The following is a 27,840-nucleotide window of genomic DNA, read 5'->3' as shown; positions in this document are numbered from 1 at the left end:
AGCCTATTGTACTAAGTCCAACACGTGGCAGAGCCCCAGTTTTCAAAGTTTTTATTTCATCTTGTTTTTAGCGATAGATCTTTATAGTTCACACTCCCCCTAGCTTAGGTTCCTATTTAGCAACTGTCCTATAAGAATCTCTGGTAATTCAGTTAAGTCCTTTCCTTGCTAGTAAATTCCCACATCGCTTTCAGTGGCGCTCACGCAAGCACGTTTTTATCACATCGTACAATTTTATTGCTTTCAAGTTTTTAGAGTGTTGTCATTTATTGTATTAGGACAGTTAGCAGTATGCGTATCTGCTTGGGATCACTGATGATTTTAATTGTATCTTTACTGAGAAGATTGACTGGAAGTATTGTCATATCGCAGTTATGATTGGAATGTTTGCTATTATTGTTTCGTGACTCTTGTCATCTTGTAATCTTCTATTATCTAGTAATTAGTTTATTCATTACATTATATTTCAGTTTACGTTCGATTATCGTCAATTAAATCACCGTCAATCACAGCTGATCTTCCGTGATCTCTGGCTTTATTCGATTAGTAAAGCATCTCTCACACACGCTAGTCTCATCGCGACAAGTTGTCTAGCAAGTGACAATTCAACCTTTCAACAGTCGCTGTGAACCTGACGTTACAGTAAAACATCGTGGCTTGTTCTAAATTCGTCATCGGTATTTCGTGACAAACAATGAGTATCGCATCCGCACCTGAAGATCTGGCGTCGTTTCTTGACGAAGACACTGATGGAGACCGAGAAAATGTCGTGCCCATTGCCCAGTCAGAACTCAATGTCAAAATTTCAAAGCGAAAACAGAAGTTCTCAGAGAAGGGAAAGAGCTTTCTAAAGGAATTGAGAGCAAAAAGAAAAGAAACAGCTTTCCGAAATCTTAAAAGAAAATTAGATCACATTAAGAAACTACGTGAAGATCCCCAAACGGAATTAGAAGTTTTGGAAGTCGAACGCAATGAATTAGATTCTCTAAAAGATGTCTTTAATCAAGCGTGCTACACATACGAAAGTCTGCTGGATAGTCCCGCAGAAAAGGAAGAATCCTATCAGTGGTATGACGTGAGAGATCGAGAATTTACTGAACAAAGAATGAAGCTTTGTGAACAAATCCAGCGCCTTGAAAAAGGATCGCTTTTCACCAAATCTAGCGCCTCGTCGAGCCATAGATCAAAAGTAAGATCCAAGTCATCTAAAGGGTCGACTAGGTCCTCTTCGCGTTCCGTTTCACAAGCTAGAGCGGACGCCGCAGCAAAGGCAGCTAAAGTCAAAATAGAAATGGAATTTCTGGAAAAGGAAAATGAACTCAGGCGCATTCAACTAGAAAAGGAGTATGCGCTCGCAAAGGCAGAAGAAAGTGCGTTCAAAGAAATTCTAGATGAAGAATATAAATTAAACACGCAAACAAAACAGGAAATTAAACTCGAGGACAAGGAGATAAGCCCCCAACAACCAACAGCCGTCACGACAAGAATTGCAAAACAGGAAATGAACACCAACAACCCTCCTTTTGTGCCTAACACGATTCCAGACAACTTTGGCCAGCAACCAGCAAACAATATACCGAACTTTGAACCATCATCTAGTATAAGTTTCGCCCTTAACCAACTGGTCAACCTTCAAGCCCAACAAACGCAATTAAGCTCAGTGTTAATCAATCAACAAAGGACCTTTCACCTCCCCGTTAAGGAGCCTCCGACATTTTCCGGCAACTCATTCGAATATCCGGCTTTCGTGACCGCATTTGATAGTATTATCGCCGCCAACGTCCCCGCTGATAAGGACAAATTGTTCTTCTTAGAAAAATACACGACCGGCAAGGCCAACGAGGTGGTTAAAGGTTTCCTAGCGACAAACTCTGAAACCGCATACAGCGAAGCCCGGAAACTGCTCGATCAGCGTTTTGGAAACCCTGTGGTGGTAGCCGAAGACTACAAAAAGAAACTTAGAGGTTGGCGACAGATCAGTGATGGTGATAGTAAAGGACTGGAGGAATTCTCTGACTTTTTGGTGCGCTGTGAAGAGGCTATGAAGACTATGAAATCTATGTCGGAGCTGGATTCCACTCAGATCCTACAGTCGATCTCCGCCAAGTTGCCGTCGTACTCGGGCGTCAAGTGGTGTAGGTCCGCTCATGAAACTCAGGTAAAGGGAAAGAGACTCGTGGGTTTTACGGACTTTGTCCAGTTTGTCAAACAAGAAGCCGAAGTAGCAAACGACCCGATCTTTTCTCCAGACGTACTTAAGAGAGAAAGGAAAAGGAACGGCCCGGTTAGAGACAACACCCGTGGCACAAGGTCGAGGTATCAAGGTGGAATCAATCCAAGTCAATCATTGGTCACTTCTACCACTCCAGTAGGCCATTCTGAACAGACACAATCAGCAGCCACATCGGGGCGCGAACAGTCCTGCCCAGCCTGCAATGGCAAACATACAATAGCGAAGTGCAGCAATTTCACCAAGGCTACTCCAGACAAGAGGTTGGATCTCATCATCGAGAAACGCCTATGCTTCAGATGCTTCGGAGCGGGTCACGTTTCCGCTGACTGCACATCCAAGCAAACCTGTGGTGAGTGCGGAAAGCGTCACAACACCTTGCTACACGGAGCGACTCTAAAGTCAAAGACACGCAGCGAGCAAACTCCGCCAAGCGCTCAGTCGTCACGCAATCCACCCCAACCCTTGCAACCAGACCACGCTGCCGAGTCTGCTCACTCAAACGCTGCCAGCGTCTCCCACAGTTCTGTCGGTACATCGAACGCCATCATCATGTGTCGAATCGTGCCTGTAGTCCTGTACCATAAGGATAATCCCAGCAAAGAAATTAAAACGTACGCACTCTTGGATGACGCTAGTGACACGACGTTCGTGACAAATAAGGTAAAGAGCGAGCTTGGAGTTGAGGGAGTCGACACAAGTCTCAATTTAAGCACAATGCACGGCCGCAAAGTAATCCCTGTATCCCGTATCGACGGATTGATAGTGGAGCGCCCCGACAGACGCGCACAGGTCGAACTCCCTAAGGCGTATGCAAGAGACATAATCCCATCCAGAAAGGACCAAATCCCAACCCCAGCAGTAGCAGACAAGTGGCAACACCTGAAGAAAATAAGGGACAAAATACCTGCGCTAGACGAAAACCTCGACGTTGGAATACTGATCGGATCCAACTGCCCGAAGGCGATTAAACCAAAGGAAGTGATAACTGGTAAAAGCGAAGATCCATACGCAGTCCGAACACTCCTTGGTTGGTGCATAGTCGGACCGGCCAGTCTTTCAGAGACCCCCCTAGACGAAGACGGTGTAGCAACGTGCAACAGGATTATAGCACATGAGAACACGCCTGAAACAAGCCACGTTAGTTTCATCCTGGAAGACAAGACAAAGGAGGTTCTAAACCCCTGCTATGTAGATCAAATGTTTGAGATGGACTTTGCGGAAAATAAGCACATGGCTCAGCAAAGTCTCTCCAAGGAAGACAAGAGGTTTCTAAGCATCGCAGAGACGCGCATACACAGACGTGACGACGGCCACTACGAACTTCCACTCCCGTTGAAAGAAAGCTTCAAAGGTCTCCCTAACAACAGGGATGACGGCTTGAAGTCAGTCGCTACAGCAGCGTCAGCAGTAGAATTGGTGAAAAATGTAAAAGCCATGTGCCACCAAGGAGGATTCAATCTTCACAAGTTCTTGTCCAACAGCAAAGAGGTAATCAAGAACATCCCCGAGAGTGACAGGGCAGAGGGAGTTAAAGAGATAGACCTAGACCTGGACGAACTTCCCTTAGAACGCACACTAGGAGTTCAATGGCGCGTCGAATCTGACAGCTTCGAATTCAGCGTCGTCCTGCAAGACAAACCATGCACGAGACGAGGTATCCTGTCGACCGTAAGCTCTATATATGACCCTATAGGTTTTGTAGCCCCCCTGATGCTTCAAGGAAAGTCAATACTGCAAGAGTTATGCAGTCTCCATTTGGACTGGGACGATCCAATACCAGAAGACACGAAGATGAGATGGGAGAAATGGAGAATGGAACTGATGAAACTACAGAACATCACGATTCCTCGGTGTTACAAGCCTAACGATTTCGGTCAAGTCGTCAGAGCAGAGCTGCACCATTTCAGTGACGCAAGCGTCCGGGGCTATGGCCAGTGTAGCTATTTACGTCTCGTAGATGATGCAAACAAGGTCCACTGCGCTTTCGTGATGGGAAAATCGCGAGTAGCTCCTCTCAAACCTGTAACCATCCCGAGACTCGAGCTAACCGCCGCTGTTTGTTCCGTACGGATAAGTCAACAGATTCATCGTGAGCTAGAATACCGGATCGATGAGGACTTCTTCTGGACGGACAGCAAAGTTGTACTTGGGTACATAAGTAATGAAAGCAGACGTTTTCATGTATTCGTCTCTAACAGAGTACAAGAGATACAAGACAGTACCCATAGAAGCCAATGGCGGTATGTTGACACTAAACAGAACCCAGCAGATGAAGCGTCACGTGGAATGAAGACCGATGAGCTCCGAGATTCGCGGTGGATTCTGGGACCAGAGATGTTATGGAAGGAAGAAGGCGAATGGCTGAACGATGACGAACAAGAACATAACTTGAAGTACGACGACCCAGAGGTCAAGAAATCCGTCGCCATGGCATCATCCTTAGTCGATCAAAGAATGGCCACCCTAGAAGAGAGAATCGAGCGTTTTTCTGATTGGTACCGAGCCCGGCGAGCAGTAGCACTCTGTTCGAAGTACATCCAGAAACTAAGGAAACGCGTGAACAAAGAACCAAGCGAAGTGGCCCAAGTGTCAGCTGAAGATTTGGAGGAGGCCGGAAGGTCAATCATTCACGCCGCGCAGTCTAAGGCCTTTTCAAGGCGAGTTTAAGTTACCTGTAAGGGAAGCAGAAGAACAGGGATCCTTCCCGAAGCAGAAAACTGCGAAGTTACGCAGTTCAATCAACAAGTTAGATCCGTTCATCGATGAATACGGAGTCCTACGCGTTGGCGGCCGCCTCAAGCATGCAGATCTCTCAAACAAGGTGAAGCATCCAGTAATCCTCCCCAAAGGCAGCCACGTGACCAGCCTTATAATTAAGTACTACCACGAGCGCAGCAAACACCAAGGCAAAGGAATAACGCTCAACGAGATTCGATCCCGCGGTTTTTGGATCATTGGAGGCTCGTCCGCTGTGAGCAACGTCATTGCTTCCTGTGTGACATGTAGGAAGCTGCGAGGTGCCGTTATTGAGCAGAAGATGTCTGACCTTCCCGAGGACCGACTAGAAAGCTGCCCACCCTTCACATATTGCGGCGTAGACTACTTTGGCCCATTCACGATTAAACAAGGGCGCAAGGAGCTAAAACGCTATGGAGTCCTATTCACTTGTATGTCGTCAAGAGCTATCCATCTGGAGACTGCAGCCTCGCTGGACACAGACTCCTTCATAAACGCGTTGAGACGCTTCCTAAGTCGTAGGGGCCCAGTGAGACAGCTAAGAAGCGACAATGGAACAAATTTCGTAGGAGCTCGTCGAGAACTCAAAGAAGCTTTAGAAGAAATGAATGATAGCCGTATTAAGGAAGAACTCCTTAAGTCACAGTGTGACTGGATCAAATTCGAGATGAACGTTCCAGCCGCAAGCCACATGGGCGGAGTATGGGAGAGACAAATAAGGACGGTGCGCTCAATCCTATCCTCACTTCTCTCTAACAATGGTACACAGCTGGATGATGAGTCCCTGAGGACGCTAATGTGCGAGGCGGAAGCGATAGTCAACAGTCGCCCCCTCACCACCAATCACCTTTCAGACCCAGATTCGCCAGAACCGCTAACCCCTAATCACTTGCTGACAATGAAATCTAAGGTTCTACTCTCACCACCCGGAAAATTCGAGCCAGCTGACATGTACACCCGCAAACGCTGGAGACGTGTGCAACACCTCGTCAACGAATTCTGGACCCGCTGGCGAAAAGAGTATTTACTAAGTCTTCAGGAACGACAGAAGTGGACGCGGCCTCGTCGAAATCTACGTGTCGGCGATGTCGTGATGGTTAAGGACACCAACCTTCCACGGAATGCATGGCAACCCGCCCGCGTCGCCACGGTCTACCCAAGCCAGGATGGTCAAGTCCGCAAAGTTCAAGTGGCTCTACCAGATGCCTGCCTGGACAAGAAAGGAAGGAGGTCAGGACCCATACGGTATCTGGAGAGACCGGTACAGAAACTGGTACTTCTTGTGCCATCCCCTGAGTAAAGACCGGAGTAGTCCCGGCCGAGGAGCCTGCTGCCAACCATGAACTGTGACATTAATTTTCATGATAAATATAGCTTATGAACATTGTAGACATTGAACATTAGTTAGTTACATAAACAGCGATTAGTGAAATATCTGGATATTTCAGGGGAGCCATGTAATGAACACTATATCGAGGCTTCTCTAATTAAGTGAGTAATCTTAACTCTTTCTGATTCGCCAATTTGTTGCTTAGCAATGACGTCATCTGTTTTTACACGTGGACGTATATAGATAGTGTTAGCGACATATTCCCGCCAGTAGTTCAAGTTTCAGTTATCGTGCGTGCACAGTACGTGTTTTCAAGTAAATTAAGTTTTAAGCTACCCTTGACTATTTAGAGTGCAAGCGGGAACCGATGTGTAAGTACAAACTATTTTCTATGCTTGCTTTTTAGTATAAGTTTCAAGTTTTGACGTTTTTAACCTTAAGTACCTTCAGTCTCGGTTTTTTTATACAACAGCCTATTGTACTAAGTCCAACACGTGGCAGAGCCCCAGTTTTCAAAGTTTTTATTTCATCTTGTTTTTAGCGATAGATCTTTATAGTTCACACTCCCCCTAGCTTAGGTTCCTATTTAGCAACTGTCCTATAAGAATCTCTGGTAATTCAGTTAAGTCCTTTCCTTGCTAGTAAATTCCCACATCGCTTTCAGTGGCGCTCACGCAAGCACGTTTTTATCACATCGTACAATTTTATTGCTTTCAAGTTTTTAGAGTGTTGTCATTTATTGTATTAGGACAGTTAGCAGTATGCGTATCTGCTTGGGATCACTGATGATTTTAATTGTATCTTTACTGAGAAGATTGACTGGAAGTATTGTCATATCGCAGTTATGATTGGAATGTTTGCTATTATTGTTTCGTGACTCTTGTCATCTTGTAATCTTCTATTATCTAGTAATTAGTTTATTCATTACATTATATTTCAGTTTACGTTCGATTATCGTCAATTAAATCACCGTCAATCACAGCTGATCTTCCGTGATCTCTGGCTTTATTCGATTAGTAAAGCATCTCCCACACACGCTAGTCTCATCGCGACAAGTTGTCTAGCAAGTGACAATTCAGCCTTTCAACAGTCGCTGTGAACCTGACGTTACACTCAGTCAGAGCATTTGTTTGGTGTGTGGAAGATCATGGGTTCAACTCATCCTAGACTCCTGACAACTGAATATAGTTCCTTACTAATAAAAGGTTTCAAACTAACCTTGATGGAGCTGATTCTAAATCATGATACTCATCTGCATCAAAGAATTCCACGTCATCTTCATCTTCACTACTTGAGTATGACGTGAATGGCACCACATGTCCATCACGGGTGGGTGACACAGAGTAACCAACTTGTGGAAGTAGATTAGGCATTTCTAATGGCAGGTGAGAGGGAACATTTCTTACAGCTGTTGAGAGTTCATGGTTGGATTTTGACGTTGCTTTAGAAGGTTGTAGGTCATATCCTTCATCACTGGAAACTGAGGATGTTTTGTCCCTAACATTGAGTGAGGAATCACTCTTACTGGGCTTCAAAGTTCTTTTTTCTACCGTGGATTCTGTGTCTTGCTGGTCTTTGTTATCAGCTGTACTGCTGCCAAGGGAAAGGTTTGACATCTTGGCAGAATAATGATCATTGACTACAGGCATCATTGGCTCATCACAAGTTAAAGAACTCTCATCTGATTTTTCACATTCTTCCTGGAATATAGATTCCATTAAAGATATTATGGTACATTTGACTTGCATATTAATTATTACCAGCATAATGTGTTCAAAGATACAGATTGATGACAGTTATTAGCATGTCTTAGATCAACTGCCCACGCTTGACAAAGAACACTTCTCAAATAAATGCCTGTCAAAACCACAATGTTTGAATTAAAACCCCACTCATTCCCAATAAAAAGGCAGCCAAAAACAACTTAGGAAGTCACAATAGGTTGCATTGCTCTAGCCTTTTTTTAAAAAATAAATATAATTTATTGTATAAAATTGAAACTTGCTTGATCATTAGCCATGATAAAAAAAGAAAACTGTCTTAAACAAAGAATACTCAGTAGTGGTTATAATGATACTGTAATGGCTGTTACCTTCAATGCATACATGTGCTTCAAACAACAATTCATTGATTCCAGCATTTTCTGTGAAATAAAGAAAATTTTGGTAACCATACTGCACTTATCAAAAAAAAGAAAAAACAGAAAATAATGTCATTTGAAAATGAAATGACTTGATTGATTTAAGGATATGAAGTAGATGTTGCTGATTGTATCTCAGTAATGATTTTGATCAAAGCATGATTAAACCAAGACCGCCATCAAAATGAATGAAAACAAATTTGTACCAATTACTGTTTTTTCATTGCAAAGTAGCAGGCCATCATTCAAAGAAAATTAATGATGAATAAATTATTATAACATAGTGCACACACTGGTAATACCTAATTGATATTGAGCCATCATGCTAAATCTCTCTATATACGCATAAAATAACATAAATAACACGATGTGTGTAACTTCATTAATTTTTAAAAGCAAAGTTTGCATTGAGTTAAACTGCAAGTTCCTTTTGCTAAAGTTTCAGCATTCTGAACAATCCAAACCGTACTTTGCACTTTGACCTTTGCCAAGCTAAGATATTTACTAAAACTTGAGTATTTTGACGTTGTTTACCTACATTTGCATTAATTCAAATAAGCAAATTCTTAATTGACAATTTTAGAAACCAAATGAAGTGTTCTCACGCAACTGTCACTGAACTGATTGTGGCACGTTTTTAACCAGCAAATAGGATCCTTTGTTTTCCTTATCCATTCATTATTTATTGTGCTTCTCTTGTGCTATCCAAACTTCCCACGTGTATCCATAACTCGATATATGCACACTAAGCACGAACCATTTCTTTAATAGATAATGCATAGTTCTATATCCTATCTCATTTTCTCTCTAGAGCTGTTCACCTCATATCAAGATGACCAACAATAAGACTATAAAAAAGGAAATACTGGGAATTGAATATATTTAAGAGCCAAATTTTGTAACTGTTATCCTAAAACAAGAGCTAGGAAATGAAAGTAAATAAAAAGGTAACTAGCTAAAAAGGCTGATGGTGCACACCATCAATAACTAGGGTGATGCAGTAACTTTGTCTAAACTTGTGCAAATTTGAGGTAATTCTGCCATCAGAAACAAAATGCAACTGATGAATATTTCACGTGATTCACGTAATGATATCTTCTTACAAAGCAACCCACACTTAATTCCTACGATGCTGGCTGTTCAAATATTACCTTGAGTAGGTTATCATATTGATAATGTTATCTTCCTCTCATAACAAATAGATAAGCAGTGCAAAATAAGGGTATGCACCTCATTTCTGCAGCTTATAGCACATAATGCATTGAAACGAATGCACTAAAACATTTTGAACAACAATTTACAGACCCTAAAATAAATGCATTGTGTTAACAGGTACCTGTTCAGAAAAGTATCACATTTCATGAATAAATAATTTGACTTGGGGATGACAACATAATTCCACAGTAGGTTTGCAGTAATAAAGTTTCTATAAACTGTAAATCGTCAGAAAAAAAGTCCTCAAAAAGAAACAAGTAACACTGGTACAACTTAAGAGCTCTCTATAAAGCAAAGTTATATAATTGTGCACACAAGGTTAAACTTACAGTGGATGATTCCTTGAGAATGGCATATCTCTACAATAATAAACAAAACAAAATGCAGCAATGATACTCTGCTGTTAATTTTGCAACTATATCAGTGAAGTGAGATAAACTATCTCATTTTAGGCCACTTAAAACACTACACCACCACAAATTTATGTTCAACTATTTTACCTACCCACCTAAGCAAAAAGTCATAAGTTTCATACTAAAATGTATGAGAATGGTCACTCAGGTGACAGAAATATGTCCATTGTAAATATTACAACTAGAGTTCAAATTATGTGGGCTAAGAGAAAACTTTACGTTCCTGAGCTTTTAGTCAGGACAAACAAAAGTGTCTGTGATAAAGTGTCCACAGAGTGGAGTCAAAGTGTACCTGTGAATCGTGAGCTCCTGCGTCAGCACTCATGTGAGTGTTTAGAGCCTAAAAGCAATAATTAATTAATAATTATCTCTCTGAGTATTAAGTACAGTGATTAGAGGAACAAATAATCAGCATGGGTTAGTGTAACCATTGTCCAGTGAACTGAGGATAATCTTCCACTGGCTGAGTGAAACAAAATAGTTCAGAAATGTTTTTCACACGTGTCACTGGCGATAAAACTGATGCAGTTCAAAAATTGGGTACTTTGTTCTTGTTTCTGCCTGCCATGGACTGACATTCTCACCAACCCATCCTAAAAATTTCAGCTCTGATCCTTTATCAGGAGTTGTACTTCTAGTGTTGCTGAGTATTTTGCATTTTTGGTTTCTCTCCTGTATAGGGTTTCTTTTTTATAAAGTATTTTTTGTTATTTGTCAACATTATTGTGAGAATAAATGACAGGCTCGCTGCATGTGCAGTCACCTTGAATGGCTTCTATGTGTTAGAAAGTTAACATGAATACTGCTTTAGCATGCATCATCAAGTTATGATGCACAAGCAATGTTTGAAGAGGACAAAAGGAAAGTAAGAGCTGACCAAAGCGCAACCAATAGCAAATCTAGCTGTTTGAGTGCTCTCCAGACTTGCCAAGTGCATCATGGCTCAATGATGCACACACTTTTACTCTCTTCATGAATTTAAGAAAATTAATACAATCGTATACTGATCCGCTGGCAGCATTTAGCTAATCTAGGCCTATCAGATGAACAGCTGCTATAAGCATTGGAAAGAATCAATTGTTTTAGAACATTACCAACAAATGGTGAAGTAATGCTAACTTTGCTCACACCATATTAGTACACATCACTGAATTATGATGCACACATATGAATACTGGGTGTGATTGGGCAGTTTTGCTAGCTCCATATTTAAACTTGTTTCCTTTTATACAAATCTGGTTACTCAAAGCAATCTAAAGATAAAAGTATTGACCTTGGTGAACTCAACATGAGTCAATTTTTAAACCTGGATAAGAAATACCTTGATTTGCTGTTCAAGAATCTTCTGATACGCTTCAGCTTCTGCTAAACGTTGCTCTAAATTTTCTTGAGAGGGATCAAACAGGGTCTGAAAACCAGCCATTGTTCTCTAAATTGAGAAGAAAATAATATCATATCCAAGGAGTTCTGTGATTGTCCTTGTTACAAGCCAAGGTTGATCTTTCAGAAATAATCTTGATCTAAAGCTTGATATAGTTAATGTGTGGTTCCAGAAAATATCCATACCCACCCAACGGAAGGTTAACTGAAATTCCAAGGGGGAGGGGGGTTACAAAAGCCCAGTTTTTTAAAGGAAAGTAAGACAGTAAAATGGAATTTCCGGAGGGGTGGGGGTGGGGGTTCAAGCTAAAAAAACCTTCCATGGGAGGGGTATCCAGGGATATTTTCTGGAACAACACAATTGCTTCTAACTGCATAGGATCCATGTTGTAAAGATTAAAATTAAGGGAGAAGGTAATTTCCAACTTTTGTCAAAGTACACCACAATGATCACATAGACTGTAGTTTCACCTTGACTGGCTTCTTAGCAACAGAGATTACCATTATAGCAACAAGTGGTATTCTTTGGCTTTTATAAAAGGCTGAAGTTTTCAAAATCTAGTCTGAAACTTAATATTCATCTTTCTATATTTCAAAGGGCAGAGGTTTGACTACCTGTTTACCAAATTTAAAAAACAAATCTTCAAGAGAATTTCTAAGTAAACGAAGGACTTGATCTACATGTAGGTTGACCTGACCCTTATTGACAGTTACGTTTTGTCTTTGATATCTGTTTGCTCATTCTCACAAAGTGCGCATTATATGTTAGTTTTTAATTGGCTCGCTGTGATCTCTAGATTTTCCTGATGTTAGAGTTGCATTTAGTTTTCTGGGAATTCTGTATTTAGACCCTTTATCAAAAGGGTTTCCTAAAACAGATAGTCACACAGGGTAGAATTCCATTCCAGGAACATTTACATGGCTCTGTCACGAAGCCAACTTTAAGCTTAAATCTGTTTTTGGTTGTTTATTTCATGGATTGAAATAATACTGATACCAGAGGAATCAAAAACCAGTCAGCATGCATCAGTTCCGGATGACTCGTCCTACAGTTATTGTACTTAATTGATTCCTCAATCCCAGCAAGTAGCATCACATGTTATGCTATTAGCTTCATTATGAATGCAATGGACCAATATCACACCTTGCCAATTTTTTAATTCAAATATAAAATAAGCCACACCACATTAACTACTGTGCTAAATCTACCACAAAAATTGTTCCTGCTGAGAAACAAGTAAAACTATGGTCATATGTGATCATTATGGTGTAGTTTGACAAGAATTGAAGACTTCTGACCAAATTTTTATCATCAAAACCTACACTAGCTGAAGTAGAAAAACTACTTGGAGCCTACTGAAATGTTACTCATTAAAAACCTTTCTTGCTTGAGAATGTCTTTTGATTGTGTCTTCTAAAGCCCTTATCCAACGTTCTCTCTCCTCTGAATCACGAGCTGAAAACAAAGAATAATTATCATTGAAAATGGAACTCACTTTCATACTACAATCATTAAGAATAAATTCAGAAACCTTAAAAAAATATTTGGCAGAAATTAATGAGTTAGTTATTATAATATTTTTTTCACTAAATCAAGACAGGAAAGTCAAAACTGTTCAGACCATTATTGGGTCCAGTCAATTGGTGTAAAATTCCCTCTAGCTTCAAAGTTTAGCTCCAGAAAAGATTCCATACCTCTAACATGGAAGGGAGTTTTTCTAAGACCCCCCCCCCCCCCCACCCCTCTGGAAATTCCAATTAAGCTTCATACATTTTTTTACATTTTTTGGTCTTTGTCCACATACCAAGAATTTATCCACATCCAACTTAATTAAGCTAAAATAACATATAACAATTTCCCAAAGACTAACACCTTACTTTAAAAGAAAGACATTTAACTTTATGCCCTCAGATACCTTGAAAGTGAAATGTCTTTTGATCACAATTAATGGTAAAAGTGCTGTCATCCTCATCATCAATTCCAATGTTTGCCCCCTTAAAATAAAAGTATTCATTCATGTTAACACAACATTTTATTAATGTCTCTTATAGTTTAAACTCCTGTTAAGAGACCTTTTAAATTTTTTTTAGTAACTAGCTTAGAGTTTCTTAATGTTTTCATCTAAAATAACACATATACTCTATATTAACTCTCTTTTCTATTTCAGCCTCTAGTCTTGTTTTTATTAAAATAACAAACGGGGATGTCTCAGAAACCCTTAATCAAGCTAAACAGTACGACCTATCATTGACTTGAACCTAATTGATCAATTACATTAAACATCAGAATGACTGTAACTTGTCATTTGAATCAACATCAGGTCAGAGTCAGGAAGCATGAGAAGCTCAGTCACCCAACCTGACATTTGGATCAACTATGTGTATAAACCTACAGTCAAGCTTAAAGTGCTTAGAAACCCCTAATTTTTTTGCAGAATTTAATCTTTTTATAATTCTGAGCAAAATGGTGCAAAAATGTTTGTCTTTGGTCAGATCCGGAATTTTTTATGAATTTTCAAAGTCAGGTTTTTTCTGCCCATCACCGGGGAAAAGGGAGACTGGGACTAGTGACGTGATTCCTGGACATTAGCATCAGGACAATCAACAAAGGAGACGTGTAGTTATCTTTGTGTGCCAGTGAAAACCATTTTTATTCGGCTGACACATGTTATTAGCGTACATGTTGATCACGAAATGGCTTCAAACGACTTCAGTCTGTCCTCCAGTTCCGATTTTAAAGTCTCAGAAATGGAAGATTACAAGTTGGAAGTTGAAGGTTCACCAAACTCGAGCTCTACGGCCAGCAATGAGGAAGGCACGCAAGAGGTATATGCCAACAATCTGCTAGCGGACGAGGAATGGCTAGAGTTTAGATTTAACAAAATCGACCCACTTCATCCTTCACTTATACCAGCCCGTTTTATGAAGCTCAATTAGGCGTAGGAATTTTCATAGAGCTCTATGACTCTACGGTAGTATTTTGAATGTTTAAGTTCCGTTTCTCTCAGATATGCATACACTGTAGAGATGTACTGGCGTATAGTTATTGTAGCAAATATTATATCGCTTGGGGAATGTTGAGTGTTATTACAGATTGCAGTGTTTTAATAATGGTTTTCAATTTACAATTCTGTATTGAGTTTACTCTGACTACGCTCTATGCTATATGCTCTTCCATCTCCAGTCAACGTGCTATGTCTTAAAGCTCTTACACTCCATGTTCCACCATCTACACTCTACACTCTACGTATTTCCGAGTTTATCAGTTCAAGAATTTTTGACTACTCTCTACACTAGCTTAGAGGCTTAAAAAACCAGTAGAGTGATAAAATATATTGGGTTGAGAGTGCAAGTTTCTCGATCATCTGTGATGCTGTAGTTTTTGTAATTGTAATTTATTGGCTTTCTTTATAATCTCATATATATTAAAGTGTTACTAAAGTATCATTACGGTTTTCAGTATTTTAATAATCTTTTTAATGTACAATTCTGTATTGAGTTTACCCTCTACGCTCTATGCTCTACGCTGTATGTCTAACATCTACATTCTACTCTCTATGTTCTACCAGCTACTCTCTTCAATCTGTGCTCTATGATCTACCATCTAACCTCTAAGCCCATCTATGCTCTACGTTCCACCAGCAACTTACTCTCTTCAATCTACACTCTGCGCTCTACCATCTACCATCTACACTCTAAGCCCATCTAAGCTCTACTCTCTACATTCTACCACCTTCTCTCTTTGATCTTACCATCTACCATCTACTCTCTAAGCCCCTCTACGCTCTACTCTCTACATTCTACCAGCTTCTCTCTTCAATCTATGCTCTACGCTCTACGATCTACCCTATAAGCCCATCTGCTTGGAAGGTTATTGGAATTTTTTTTATTGCGTGTTGTTATATTTTGGGGGCCATACGATTAGCACTAATGGTATGGCCCCCCAAAAATATACTATAATTTACATAGATGTGCTAAAGTAGTAGTAGAATTATAACTGACAATACAGTCTAAGTCTAAGTCCAACTTGATGTTAGTGGTTCTGAGTTAAACCATTTGTTCAAACTTGAAATGAACAGCAATCTCTACCATGAATTACGACCCTAAAAACTAGTAAACAACATCTCTACACGGTCGCAAAACTTTCACTAAGCGTTCAAAGTCACGTGACCTAAGTATTCGCACTTTTTGAGTACACTATAACAAAATGTCCTTCACATCAGTTAGCACAACTACAGTTAAATGTAGATTTAAAGACTACCATTCTACCGTTGTGCGATTTACGTTTTAGTGAAAGCCATTTAGTACTGTTACTGTATTTAACCTCCCTGAATAAAGGAAGTAAAAACCCAACTGGGTAACCACAAAGCCAGAGGCACTTCCAGAATTTCTCGCATTTCGCTAAAGGCTTTAAACATGGAGCTATTTCTAGCATAGCACATAAGCTCACCACTAATAAAGGCCCTCTTGTTGTTTGCAGGATGAAACGACTCAAAGGGAATGTTCAGGTACTCATTTAGTGGGTTTTGATGGGTGGAAAACTGCAGAGTGCTAAAATTAGCATCTTTGTAAAGAAATAAATCACGAAACGATATACTACTTTCATCAATAACATAGTACGTAGGTTTGATACGATCATTCTTGCTATAGAGACAACTATGAAACTCTAATAGGATTTCTTTGGGACCCTTCCAAACAAAAAAATATATCTTTTTTTAGTGTTTTAATTATTTAAACTTTTTTTTCAATTTTTTTATATTTTAGGGGTCATACAGTTAGCACTAATCGTATGGCCTCCAAAATATAACAACATGCGATAACATGTGCATTAAGGCGTTTCTTGTTACGTCCATTTACAGCTGTTTCAACAGTTATTCACTTCCATGGGAAGTTAAATTTAGGCACGCTTAAATCATTCCCTGAAGAAGTCTTACATAGAGACGAAGCACGCTGGAAATAAACGAAAAAGCTTACAACTACAAGAAGTCTTCCTTTGTGCTCTTCACTAGTCTTCGTTAAAAAATTAAAAAAAAAAAAATTAAAATATTCCAATAACCTTCCAAGCAGATGGGCTTAGAGGGTAGATCGTAGAGCATAGAGTGTAGATCGAAGAGAGCAGCTGGTAGAACGTAGAGAGTAGAGTGTAGATGGGCTTAGAGGGTAGATGGTAGAGCGTAGAGCAAGTAGCTGGTAGAATGTGGAGAGTAGAGCATAGATGGGCTTAGAGTGTAGATGGTAGATCATAGAGAGCGTAGAGTGTAGAGTGTAAATTGAAGAGAGTAGCTGGTGGAACGTAGAGCGTAGATGGACTTAGAGGATAGCTGGTAGATCGGAGATTGTAGAGTGTAGAGCATAGATTGAAGAGAGTAGCTGGTAGAACGTAGGGAGTAGAATGTAGATGGTAGAACATATAGCGCAGAGTGTAGAGCATAGAGGGCAAACTCAATACAGAATTGTACATTAAAAAGATTATTAAAATACTGTAAACCGTAGTAACACTAAACATTCTCCATGCACTTTAATATTGGCTACAATAACTGTAAGCCTCTACACCTGTACATAGAACCATAGAGCGTAGGGCATAGATGGATGAGGGTAAACTCAATACAGAATTTTAAATTGAAAAGGATTGAAACACTGTGAACCACAATAACACTTTAATAACACTTTAATATAATTATTTGAGATATATGTAAGGAATATGCTACAAATTGAAATCAAATGTTACGAAATAGGCTGATAGCCTCAGTAACAATACAAAACTACAGTAGAAGCCATGAAGTAGGAGGTAATGTATCTTTCCAACATGTAGGAGGAGACTGGTGACGAAAGCATAGAGTCGTAGAGCTCTACGAAAATTTCTACACCAAATCGAGCTTCATAAAATGGGCGCCAGTTGCCTTCGCTTTTGCTTTTCACACTCGCTTTTACCGTAAAACGGTATGGGATGAAGGAGTATCCCTTTCTCTTTGCTTCGAACATTGCTACAGCCGAAAACAACACATCTCTCAGGCATTGTTTCAGCTCTGATCGAAGTCACAACACGCGAAACTCACAGTCCGGGTTTTACGTCACAAATTACACTCAACCAATTCCCTTTCAGCAAGTTCTGTGGCTCGGTAATGGGTTTTCAAATCTCGATTTTCCATCACTTTGAAAATTCATAGAAAATTCTGGTTTTAACCAAAAACAAAAATTTTTGTGCCATTTTGCTCAGAATTATACAAAGATTTGTCTAAGTAAAAATATTTTGGGGGGTTTATAGGCACTTCAAGTAAAACTTAATACAATTAAACACAAAAATAATAGTTACACTTTAGCCAAACTTGATACAATTGAACTTGAATAGTTGAAAGATCATAAAATTATTTGAACTGTGGAGAAAGGTATGAGGACATGAATAATCATCGCAGTTATATACATAACTTAAGAAGCTGTGAAATTAAAGCCTGATAAAAATTTAATTGCTGATTTGATTTCGCAGCTGCTTAAGTTGTATATATAACTTCAATGATCATTCATGTCTTGATACAATTGAGTTCAACTCAACAAGGGCATGATGTCTGAACCAGACCTGTGAAAATGATGTAGCCTCAATACAACTTAGGAGGCAACTGTCAGAGGATTTGTGAAAGGGTGTCAATGTGATTTCATATAAACATATTGAGTGTTCATTTAGTTTGTGTAGGAAAGATACGGAATCTAGAAATTATGAGCAGAGACTCCATCTTGTTTGACTCACCAAGCAGAAAGAAAGGAGAATATCTGTCTCAAAAGGTATGTAGACCATGAAAAAATGTGGTCTATTTGATAATTGTACAAGATATAGTTTACCTTGAGTCGTAAACACCCTCTTCTTGTTCCCCTCATCATTTTGTCCTTGGACTGTCAACAATAACAATAACTTTAAGTTTAACTTCATTACAGCAATGATATCAATGCTTTGTACTATTAAGGCAGGACCTAAACCTGAAATTTAGTATTCACCATAGTCACATGATTTCATTCTCATTTCGTTTGTGCTCGAGTGACTTTAGTTAGTGATGTATCCAATTGAAGGGGTGCACAGAAAAAGACCTTAAGTGACATCTGATAGACTGCAAGTTTCTCCTAGCAAATTGATTTTTGCTTCCTTCAATGAAAAAAGGAGAATTTGACATGAGATCAAGAGTCACTTTGGGCTTTTTTTCATGCACCCCTTCAACTGCTACTGGTTAAAGGCCAGAGCAAGACATTTCAATATTCTATGCATGTAAAAAATTCAGTACGAATCTTTGTTGTTATTTTTATATTTAAGAAACAAGATCACTTCATTCTTTGCCTGTCATTCCCACTCCAGTCCTCTTTTACATAAATTTTTGTACTTAAGATATGTGATTTAATATATTTGGATAGTGCTTTATTAATGTAGGACTATTATTCTAATAGACTCCTAATTACTTTTAGCAACTTCTTCAAAAGCACTGACAAAAGTTCATCAATATGAAACTAGACTGGCCTGTAGGAAATCATATTATTTACCCAATACCAGGACCAACTACGAAACATTTGATGTTCATTTTAACGGAACTAAACTCTGGATATTTGAAGAAAATCTCAAACCCAAGAGTTGTGCAGTGTAACCCCATTAACAGGGTCATCAACAGGCCATGAAAATTTGGCCTTCTACACGGGGTGGCCGTATTACAGTGGAACCTTGATTTAATGAACCTCTATATAACAAAGTCCTCAGTATAACAAATGATATTCTTTGCCCCAGCATTAGCAAAATATATGGAAAAGAACCCCAATACAACACAACTCGTTATAGAAACATATTTTGCCAGCTCCTTGGCTCTTCATTATACCGAAGTTCCATTGTTACACGGTAAGGGGTAGGGTCAAATATCATAACTGGTCTAAAATATGTCATGTCTTAACAGATACAGCCCTTTCCCATTTTTATTTCTCTTTTTGTTTTTGATTGTGTGTTTGTACAGTTGTTTAGGTGTATGTCATATTTCTTCCCTTTTTCACACTTTTTCCCCAGCCATGGCCCAGCCACTTAGCAGCACTAGAATTTGCTATTTCTGAGTCAGAACTCGACACTAACTTTTCAACTTACCGGTACTAGCCTAGTGGTTAGTGACAACTTAGATGTTACTAGCCAAAAAAAAAATTTTACTAGCCAAGCGTTGATGTTGGCTAGGTCCAATAACAGTAGAATTACTAGCAAGACTTGAAAGCACAATGCAAGCAACTCTCTTTAATACATATTGTTGGTAATTACATTGTACTTAAACCAGTTCCAATAATAAAACAACAAGATATATTGTATTTATAAAACAATGTGAAAAATGAAAAGAGCGTATTAGCATTTTGGCAGTGGACGTTTTAGACTTACACCTTCTTCCCTTACACCTTCTTCCAGGTGGTTTCATTTCAGAACTCTTGTTTTTTGGCTTTTTCTATTTTACTGCTGGTAAGAAAACCCTCTTACATCCATTATGGAATTTTAAGAAAAACAAAACAATGCAATTTTGTATCTGAAACCTCTTGACCAGTTGACATATAGTCGGCACACCTTGTGCCACGCTTGACTGGTAATGTTAACACTAGGGCGAACCAATTTATCACCGAATTATGCCAGTTTTAATTTTGTTTAAATGCTTCGTGTTATCCTCACATCAAATATCTCAGGCCAACAGATCACAAAAAAAAATCCAGCGATTTTCCCGAAAAGACTTTCAGGACTCTGTTTCTCTTTGAGACTTCCTTGGAAAAATATCGAGATCCCAAGACGTCATTGTAAAAACTGTTGAGACTTCTTCAGTCTCTTCACAGACAGGAGCTGTAGAATTCAAACTGTTTTAAAAGCAGGGTTAGCAAAACGTGACTGCTACTAAATGTCGAACAAAATAAATCTTTCTCACGTAATTATTTCTGCAGTGGTAAGTTTTGTCAGTATGAACACAATAACAAATCACCTATGTGTTGTTATGCTAAATGAAAATTAATGTTTTCTCTTTATAGTTCCGCACGATTTTGCGCATGATTTTATCAGGATGCTCATGTTTTGTGCACGGTGCTACTGATTTTGTAACAAAAAAAGAATATTGGTGTGTGCTTTCAGAAAATGTTGTTTTGTTTGTCAAATGTTTCTTTCAATATAATAACATGTTCAGTTTTAATACCCTTTCAAGTACCACACAGCCAAAATTAAACATGATAAGTCCACGATGAAATTCTGACCTTGTTTCCGAGTAAAGTGTTAGTGTTTGACTTCCTTGAGGAAGACAGAAACTAGTTCAGCCAATTTCATTTTGTTTACTGGCCAAAGTGGCTTGTGGAAGTCAAAAACGTACTAGCCAAAACTAACTTTCTACTATTCTGTGGCTAGTTGGCTACCGTTAGTGTCGAGCCTGTCAGTGGCTGTGCTCTCTCTATCTGAAAATATTAGAGCTGAAATTACTTTATTGACTCATTTTTTTCTTCTTTTATTTGTAAATCTAAGAGAGCTTAAATAAAGGTTGTTGTTGTTGTTATCGTTATATTTAAGAATCTGGGTAACAGCAACTGTAGCAATGTAGATAAGCTTGCAGTATAGCGAATAACTTCTGTCTTCTCTTTATACTTAGTTGCAAGCAAACATTTATCTTAATAGCTCTCGAAAAATATATTCCATACATGTGAGCTTATAAATCCTACATTCGAGCTTGAGTTGAAAATTCTGTCGTTCTTTACACTACCTACACGAATCATATTTGCACTGTGTTACAAAGGAACTTAAATGCGTAAAAGCTGTACTCACCGTATAGTAGGACAAAAGCCCTGTATTGTCGTCTAAAACAAACCACCGATACTGCCATCCTTTTACTACATTCGTCCATTTAGAAAGAGGTCCTTCCATTACTACCGCCATCTTGAAACGTACTAGGACCAATTCCTTCCTCCGAGCGCTCCCACCACTGCCATCCTCACCAATGTGGCCTGGGTCCGATTTTGACCCAGTGTCATTACAAATGACTTAGACAAGTAAATATTCGGATATTTTTTGGGATATTTATAGGTCTCCGAGCTGGTAACAAGAAAATATATTTAGAAAATTTAGGGATATGTAAACAATAACCTCCTCCATTTGAGGCGAAAAGATGCTCAGATATTTGTCCGCGAACAGAGAGGCCCCATTAGGCAGGGGGTGACGGAGCGTCCCGCATCCCGTTTATTTTTGGCCTAAATCAGGAGCCATAATCGGGAACGGAGACCGTAAGTCTTGGGATCCGCGCGCACCTATGATATGGGACAATTTTTCTATTTTTAGAACAAATTGCGCCATCCTGACGTCATATATCCGCGCGGATCCACGCACATGTCGGGGGTTCTCCCGTGGATGTTGTTGTCTAATATAAGCCTTATCACTTTAGGTCCGTAAATGGTTCAGCTTCCGAAGGTTAACTATTTTGTACAAAAAAACATTTTTAAACAAAATTTGGTCCCGAGTAAAGTTTAAGAGATGCCCCACAAATTGTGTAAAGGACATGTTAAGAAAACGTTTGGTACGTCCATACGAGTATGTTAAACATGTGCCAAATTTCAAGTCTCATGGCCGCCGCTGAAGGCCCTGTGACCGAATTTTCAAGTTTTGCAAATTTAGAAGAAACTAAGGAAATCGAACCTTTTGATGTCATTTCCGAAAACAGTTAACCAAATAGGTTCTTTTGGTCAAATAAGAAAAAATTAGTTATTTCGCTTCTGTCGGCCAATTCTCGATATTTTCGGATTTACGCTCTTAACTCCCTTAGTGACTATGACTGGAAAGTAGCCGAGACCAGCCTACGTGCCGCGTAATTTTCATCAACTTTAGGCCGATTTGCAAGAACTTGAGAAATATTTCCCACCTGAAAGGACTCTAAACTAATTCAAGAAGACTTTCGTTTTCAGTGAAATGGACAGAGGAAAATTTTCTGAACGCTCACTTAGGAGCAATCTGGCCGACACTTTAACTCCCTTAGTGACTATGACTAACAAGTGGCCGGGAACGCCCTGCGCGCAGCGTGATTTTGACCAGCTTTGGGCAAATTTCCAGCAACTTGGGCGATATTTAACAGCCCTATGGACTCTTAACTAATTCCTGAAGACTTTGGTTTTCAGTGAAATAAACAGAGGAAATATTTTTGAACGCTTACTTAGGAGCAATCTGACCGACATATTAAATCCTTTAGTGACTATGACTAGGAAGTGGTCGAGACCGCCTTACCCGCAGCGTGATTTGAGCAGCTTTGGACTGATTTTCAGGAACTTGGCAGATATTTCTCAGCCCTGGGGACTGTAAAGTAATTCGAAAGGACTTTGGTTTTTAGTGAAATGGACAAAAGAAAAACCTTTGAACGCTTACTTAGGAGCAATCTGGCCGACATATTAACTCCCTTAGTGACTATGACTAGAAAGTGGCCGAGACCGCCCTACGCGCAGACTGATTTTGACCAGCTTTGAGCCAATTTCCAGCAACTTGGGCGATATTTCCCAGCCCTAGGGACTCTAAACTAATTCGGGAAGACTTTCGTTTTAAGTGAAATGAAGAGAAGAAATATTTTTGAACGCTTACTTAGGAGCAATCTAGCCGACATATTAACTCCCTTAGCGACTATGACTAGAAAGTGGCCGAGACCACCCTGCGCGCAGCGTGATTTTGACCAGCTTTAGGCCGATTTTCAGCAACTTGGGCGATATTTAATAGTGATAGGGACTCTAAACTAATTCCAGAAGACTTTGGTTTTCAGTGAAATGGACAGAGGAAAAATTTTTTAACGCTCACTTATGCCCAATCTGGCCGACATATTAACTCCCTTAGTGACTACAACTAGAAAGTGGCCGAGACGGGCCAACGCGCAGCGTCATTTTGACCAGCTTTGGGCCAATTTCCAGGAACTTAAGTGATATTTGTCACCCCTAGGGACTCTAAACTAATTCAAGAACACTTTGGTTTTCAGTGAAACGAACAGAGGAAAAAATTTTGAACGCTTACTTAGGAGCAATCTGGCCTAGACTGATATTAACTTCCTCAGCGACTATGACTAGAAAGTGGCCGAGACCGGCCTACGCAGAGCATGATTTTGACCAGCTTTGGGCCTATTTCCAGCAACTTGGGTGATATTTCCCAGGCCTAGTGACTCTAAACTAATTCGAGAAGACTTTGGTTTTCACTGAAATGGACAGGGGAAAAATTTTTGAACGCTTACTTAGGAGCAATCTTGCCGACATATTAACTTCCTCAGTGACTATGACTAGAAAGGGGCCATGACCGGCCCACGTGCAGCGTAATTTTGATAGCTTTAGGCCGATTTGCAGAAACTTGGGCGATATTTCCCAGCTGAAGGGACTCTAAACTACTTCAAGAAGACTTTAGTTTTCAGTGAAATGGAAAGAGGAAAAATTTTTAAGGCCTTACTTAGGAGTATTCTGGCCGACATATTAACTCCGTTAGTGACTATGACTAGAAAATGGCCGAAACCGCCCTACGCGCAAGGTGATTTTGACCAGCTATGCAACAATTTCCAGCAACTTGGGCGACACTTCCTAGCTTAGGTAAAGGTAAAGTCTGCATGCGAGCCAAGTGGCCCATCAGGCCGGAGCTTATCCCGGTTTCCGTAGCATGAAGCGACTAGGAGTATTTCTACTGCCCCCAGGATGGGATGCTAGTCCATCGCAGGGTTACCCCCAGCATTAAGTTCGCCGGTACCCATTTATACACCTGGGTGGAGAGAGGCCCTGTGAGAGTAAAGTGTCTTGCCCAGGAACACAACACAATGACCCCGGCCAGGGCTCGAACCCGGACCGCTTGATCCGGAGATGAGCGCACTAAACATGAGGCCACCGCGCCTTCCTAGCTTAAGGGACTCTAAACTAATTGCAGAAGACTTTGGTGTTCAGTGAAATGGAGAGACAAATATTTTTTGAACGCTTACTTAGGAGCAATCTGGCAGACATATCAACACATTTACTGAGTACGACTAGCAAGTGGCCGAGACCAGCCTACGCACAGGGTGATCTTGACCAGCTTTGGGCTGATTTCCAGCAACTTGGGCGATATTTCCCACCCCTAGGGACTCTAAACTAACTCAAGAAGACTTTGGTTTTATGTGAAATGGACAAAGGAAATATTTTTGAACGCTTACTTAGGAGTATTCTGGCCGACATATTAACTCCCCTAGTAACTATACTAGAAAGTGGCCGAGACCTGCATACGTGCAGCGTGATTTTGATTAACTTTAGGCCGATTTGGAGGAACTTGGGCAATATTTCCCAGCCGAAAGCACTCTAAACTAATTCAAGAAGACTTTGGTTTTTAGCGAAATGGACAGAGAAAAAATTTTTGAACGCTTAGTTAGGAGCAATCCGGCCGACATATTAACTCCCTTAGTGACCATGACTAGCAGGTGGCCAAGACCGAATAACGCGCAGCGTGATTTTGACCAACTTTCGGCAAATTTCCAGCAACTTGGGCAATAGTCAACAACTCTAGGGACTCTAAAGTAATTCCAGAAGACTTTGGTTTTCAGTGAAATGGACAGAGGAAATATTTTTAAACGCTTACCTAGAAGCAATCTGGCCGACATATTAACTCTCTTAGTCACTATGACTAGGAAGTGGTCGAGACCCCCTTACGCGCAGCGTGATTTGACCAGCTTTGGACCGATTTTTAGGAACTTGGGCGATATTTAATAGTGATAGGGACTCTAAACTAATTCTAAAAGACATTGGTTTTCAGTGAAATGCACAGAGGAAATATTTTTGAACGCTTACTTAGGAGCAATCATGCCGACATATTAACTCCCTTAGTGACTATGACTAGAAAGTGGCCATGACTGGCCTACGTCCAACGTGACATTGACCAGCTTTAGGCAAAATTCCAGAACTTGGGCAATATTTTCCAGCATTACAGACTCTAAACTAATTCGAGAACAGTTTGGTTTTCAGTTAAATGGACAGAGGAAATATTTTTTAACGCTTCCTTAGGAGATATCTGGCCAAAATATTAACCCCCTTAGCGACTATGACTAGAAAGTGGCCGAGACCGCCCTACGCGCAGCGCGATTTTGACCAGCTTTTGACTGATTTTGAGGAACTTGGGCGATATTTCTTAGCCGTAGGGTCTGTAAACTAATGCGAAATGACTTGGTTTTGATTGAAATGGAGAGAGGAAAATTTTTTGAACGCTTAGTTAGGAGCAATCTGGCCGACATATTAACTCCGTTAGTGACTATGGCTAGAAAGTGGCGGAGACCGGCCTACGTGCAGCGTGATTTTACCAGCTTCGTGCTGATTTCAAGGAGCTTGGGCGATATTTCCCAGCCCTAGAGACTCTACACTAATGCCAGAAGACTCTGGTTTTCATTGAAATGGCCAGAGGAAATATCTTTTAATCTGGCCGACGTATGAACTCCCCTAGTAACTATGACTAGAAAGTGGGCAAGACCGTCCTACGTGCAGCGTAATGTTGATAACCTTTCGGCCGTCTTAAAGGAACTTAGCCGATATTTCCCAGCTGAAGGGACTCTAAACTAATTCAAGAAGACTTTGGTTTTCAGTTAAATGGAGAGAGGAAACATTTTTTTACGCTTAGTTAGGAGCAATCTGGCCGACATATAAACTCGTTTAGTGACTATGACTAGAAAGTGGTGGAGACCGGCCTACCCGGAGCCTGATTTTGACCGTCTTTGGGCTGATTTCCAGAAACTTGGGCGATATTTCCCAGCCCTAAGGACTCTAAACTACTTCTAGAAGACTTTGGCTTTATGCGAAATGGAAGAAGGAAATATTTTTAAACGCTTACTTAGGAGCAATCTGGCCGACATATTGACTCCCTTAGTGACTATGACTAGAAAGTGGCCTAGAGCGCAGCGTCATTTTGACCAATTTTGGGCCAATTTTCAGGAAATTGGGCGATATTTCTTAGCCCTAGTGACTCTGAACTAATTTGAAAAGACTTTAGTTTTCAGTAAAATGGACAGAGGAAAAATTTTTGAACGCTTACTTAGAAGCAATCTGGCCGACATATTAACTTCCTCAGCGACTATGACTAGAAAGTGGCCGAGACTGGTCTTCGTGCAGCGTAAATTTGATCAACTTTAGGCCGGTTGGAAGGAACTTGGGCGAAATTTCCCAGCTGAAGGGACTCTAAACTAATTGGAGAAGACTTTGGTTTTCAGTGAAATGGACAGAGGAAATATTTTTTAACGCTTACTTACGAGCAATCTCGCCGACATATTAACTTCCTCAGCGACTATGACTAGAAAGTGGCCGAGACTGGTCTTCGTGCAGCGTAAATTTGATCAACTTTAGGCCGGTTTGAAGGAACTTGGGCGATATTTCCCAGCTGAAGGGACTCTAAACTAATTGGAGAAGACTTTGGTCTTCAGTGAAATGGACAGAGGAAAAATTTTTGAACACTTACTCAGGAGCAATCTGGCCGACATATTAACTCCGTTAGTGACTATGACTAGAAAGTGACCGAGGCCGGTCTACGGGCAGGGTGATTTTGACGAACTTTGGGCCGATTTCCAGGAACGTGGGCCATATTTCCCAGCCCTACGGATTCTAAACTAATTCGAGAAGACTTTGGTTTTCAGTTAAATGGACAGGGGAAATAATTTTGAACGGTTACTTAGAAGCAATCTCGCCGACAAATTAACTTCGTTAGGGCTGTGACTAGAAAGTGGCCGAGGCCGGCCTATGCGCAGCGTGATTTTGACCAGCTTTGGACCAGTTTTGAGAAACTCGGGCGATATTTCTTAGCCCTAGGGACTGTAAACTGATTCGAATTGACTTTGGGTTTTATTGAAATCGAACGAGGAAAAATTTTTGAACACTTACTTAGGAGGAATCTGGCCGACTTATCAACTCCCTTGATCACTATGACTAGAAAGTTGCCGAGACCGGTCTACGCACAGAGCGATTTTGCGCAGCTTTGAGCCGATTTCCCGGAATTTGGGCATTATTTTCCAGCTTAAGGAATTCTAAACTAATTCGGAAAGACTTTCGTTTTCAGAGAAACGGAGAGAGGAAAAATTTTGAACGCTTACGACATATCAACTCCCTTAGTGACTATGACTAGAAAGTGGCCAAGACCGGCCTACGCGCAGTGTGATTTTGAAATGGACAGAGGAAATATTTTTGAACGCTTACTTAGGAATAATCTGGCCGACATATTAACTCCCTTAGTGACTATGACCAGAAAGTGGCCCCGACCGGACTGCGTGCAGCGTCATTTTGACTAGCTTTGGGCTGATTTCAAGCAACTTCGGCGATATTTTCTAGCTTATCGGACTCTAAACTAATTCAAGAAGACTTTGGTTTATAGTGAAATGGACAGAGGAAAATTTTTTGAACGCTTACTTAGGAGCAATCTGGCCGA

At 40.2% G+C, this 27,840-nt stretch overlaps 3 protein-coding genes across 4 annotated transcripts in view; 2 read left to right on the top strand and 1 right to left on the bottom strand.

The window, feature by feature from the left end:
• Positions 1-21,498, bottom strand: part of LOC145467637 (oxysterol-binding protein-related protein 9-like) — a 35,830-nt gene extending 14,332 nt beyond the window's left edge. The window contains exons 1-9 of one of the 2 annotated variants that reach the window (XM_081451216.1): positions 21,238-21,498; positions 18,282-18,332; positions 13,364-13,442; positions 12,836-12,903; positions 11,389-11,496; positions 10,360-10,407; positions 9,984-10,013; positions 8,392-8,442; positions 7,518-7,999 (exon numbers count right to left, since the gene is read on the bottom strand). In XM_081451216.1, the coding sequence (XP_081307342.1) occupies positions 7,518-7,999; positions 8,392-8,442; positions 9,984-10,013; positions 10,360-10,407; positions 11,389-11,496; positions 12,836-12,903; positions 13,364-13,442; positions 18,282-18,332; positions 21,238-21,348 (1,028 nt within the window). In that variant the 5' untranslated portion in view covers positions 21,349-21,498. Of the gene's footprint in view, positions 1-7,517; positions 8,000-8,391; positions 8,443-9,983; positions 10,014-10,359; positions 10,408-11,388; positions 11,497-12,826; positions 12,904-13,363; positions 13,443-18,281; positions 18,333-21,237 lie in introns of both variants that reach the window. The other variant, XM_081451215.1, reaches the window with a different exon arrangement.
• Positions 1,085-4,911, top strand: LOC145467635 (uncharacterized). Its single transcript, XM_081451213.1, has one exon. The coding sequence runs from the start codon at positions 1,106-1,108 to the stop codon at positions 4,898-4,900; it is 3,795 nt and encodes a 1,264-aa protein (XP_081307339.1). The 5' UTR covers positions 1,085-1,105; the 3' UTR covers positions 4,901-4,911.
• On the top strand, positions 4,916-7,419 carry LOC145467643 (uncharacterized). Its single transcript, XM_081451221.1, has 2 exons — positions 4,916-6,670; positions 7,240-7,419. The coding sequence occupies exon 1, from the start codon at positions 5,271-5,273 to the stop codon at positions 6,267-6,269; it is 999 nt and encodes a 332-aa protein (XP_081307347.1). The 5' UTR covers positions 4,916-5,270; the 3' UTR covers positions 6,270-6,670; positions 7,240-7,419.
• Positions 21,499-27,840: the final 6,342 nt, after the last annotated feature.

This window comes from Orbicella franksi, chromosome 14 (assembly GCF_964199315.1).
Source record: "Orbicella franksi chromosome 14, jaOrbFran1.1, whole genome shotgun sequence".
NCBI lineage: Eukaryota > Metazoa > Cnidaria > Anthozoa > Scleractinia > Merulinidae > Orbicella > Orbicella franksi.
Note: the sequence above shows the minus strand (reverse complement) of the source record. Positions and strands in the feature narration are given on the sequence as shown.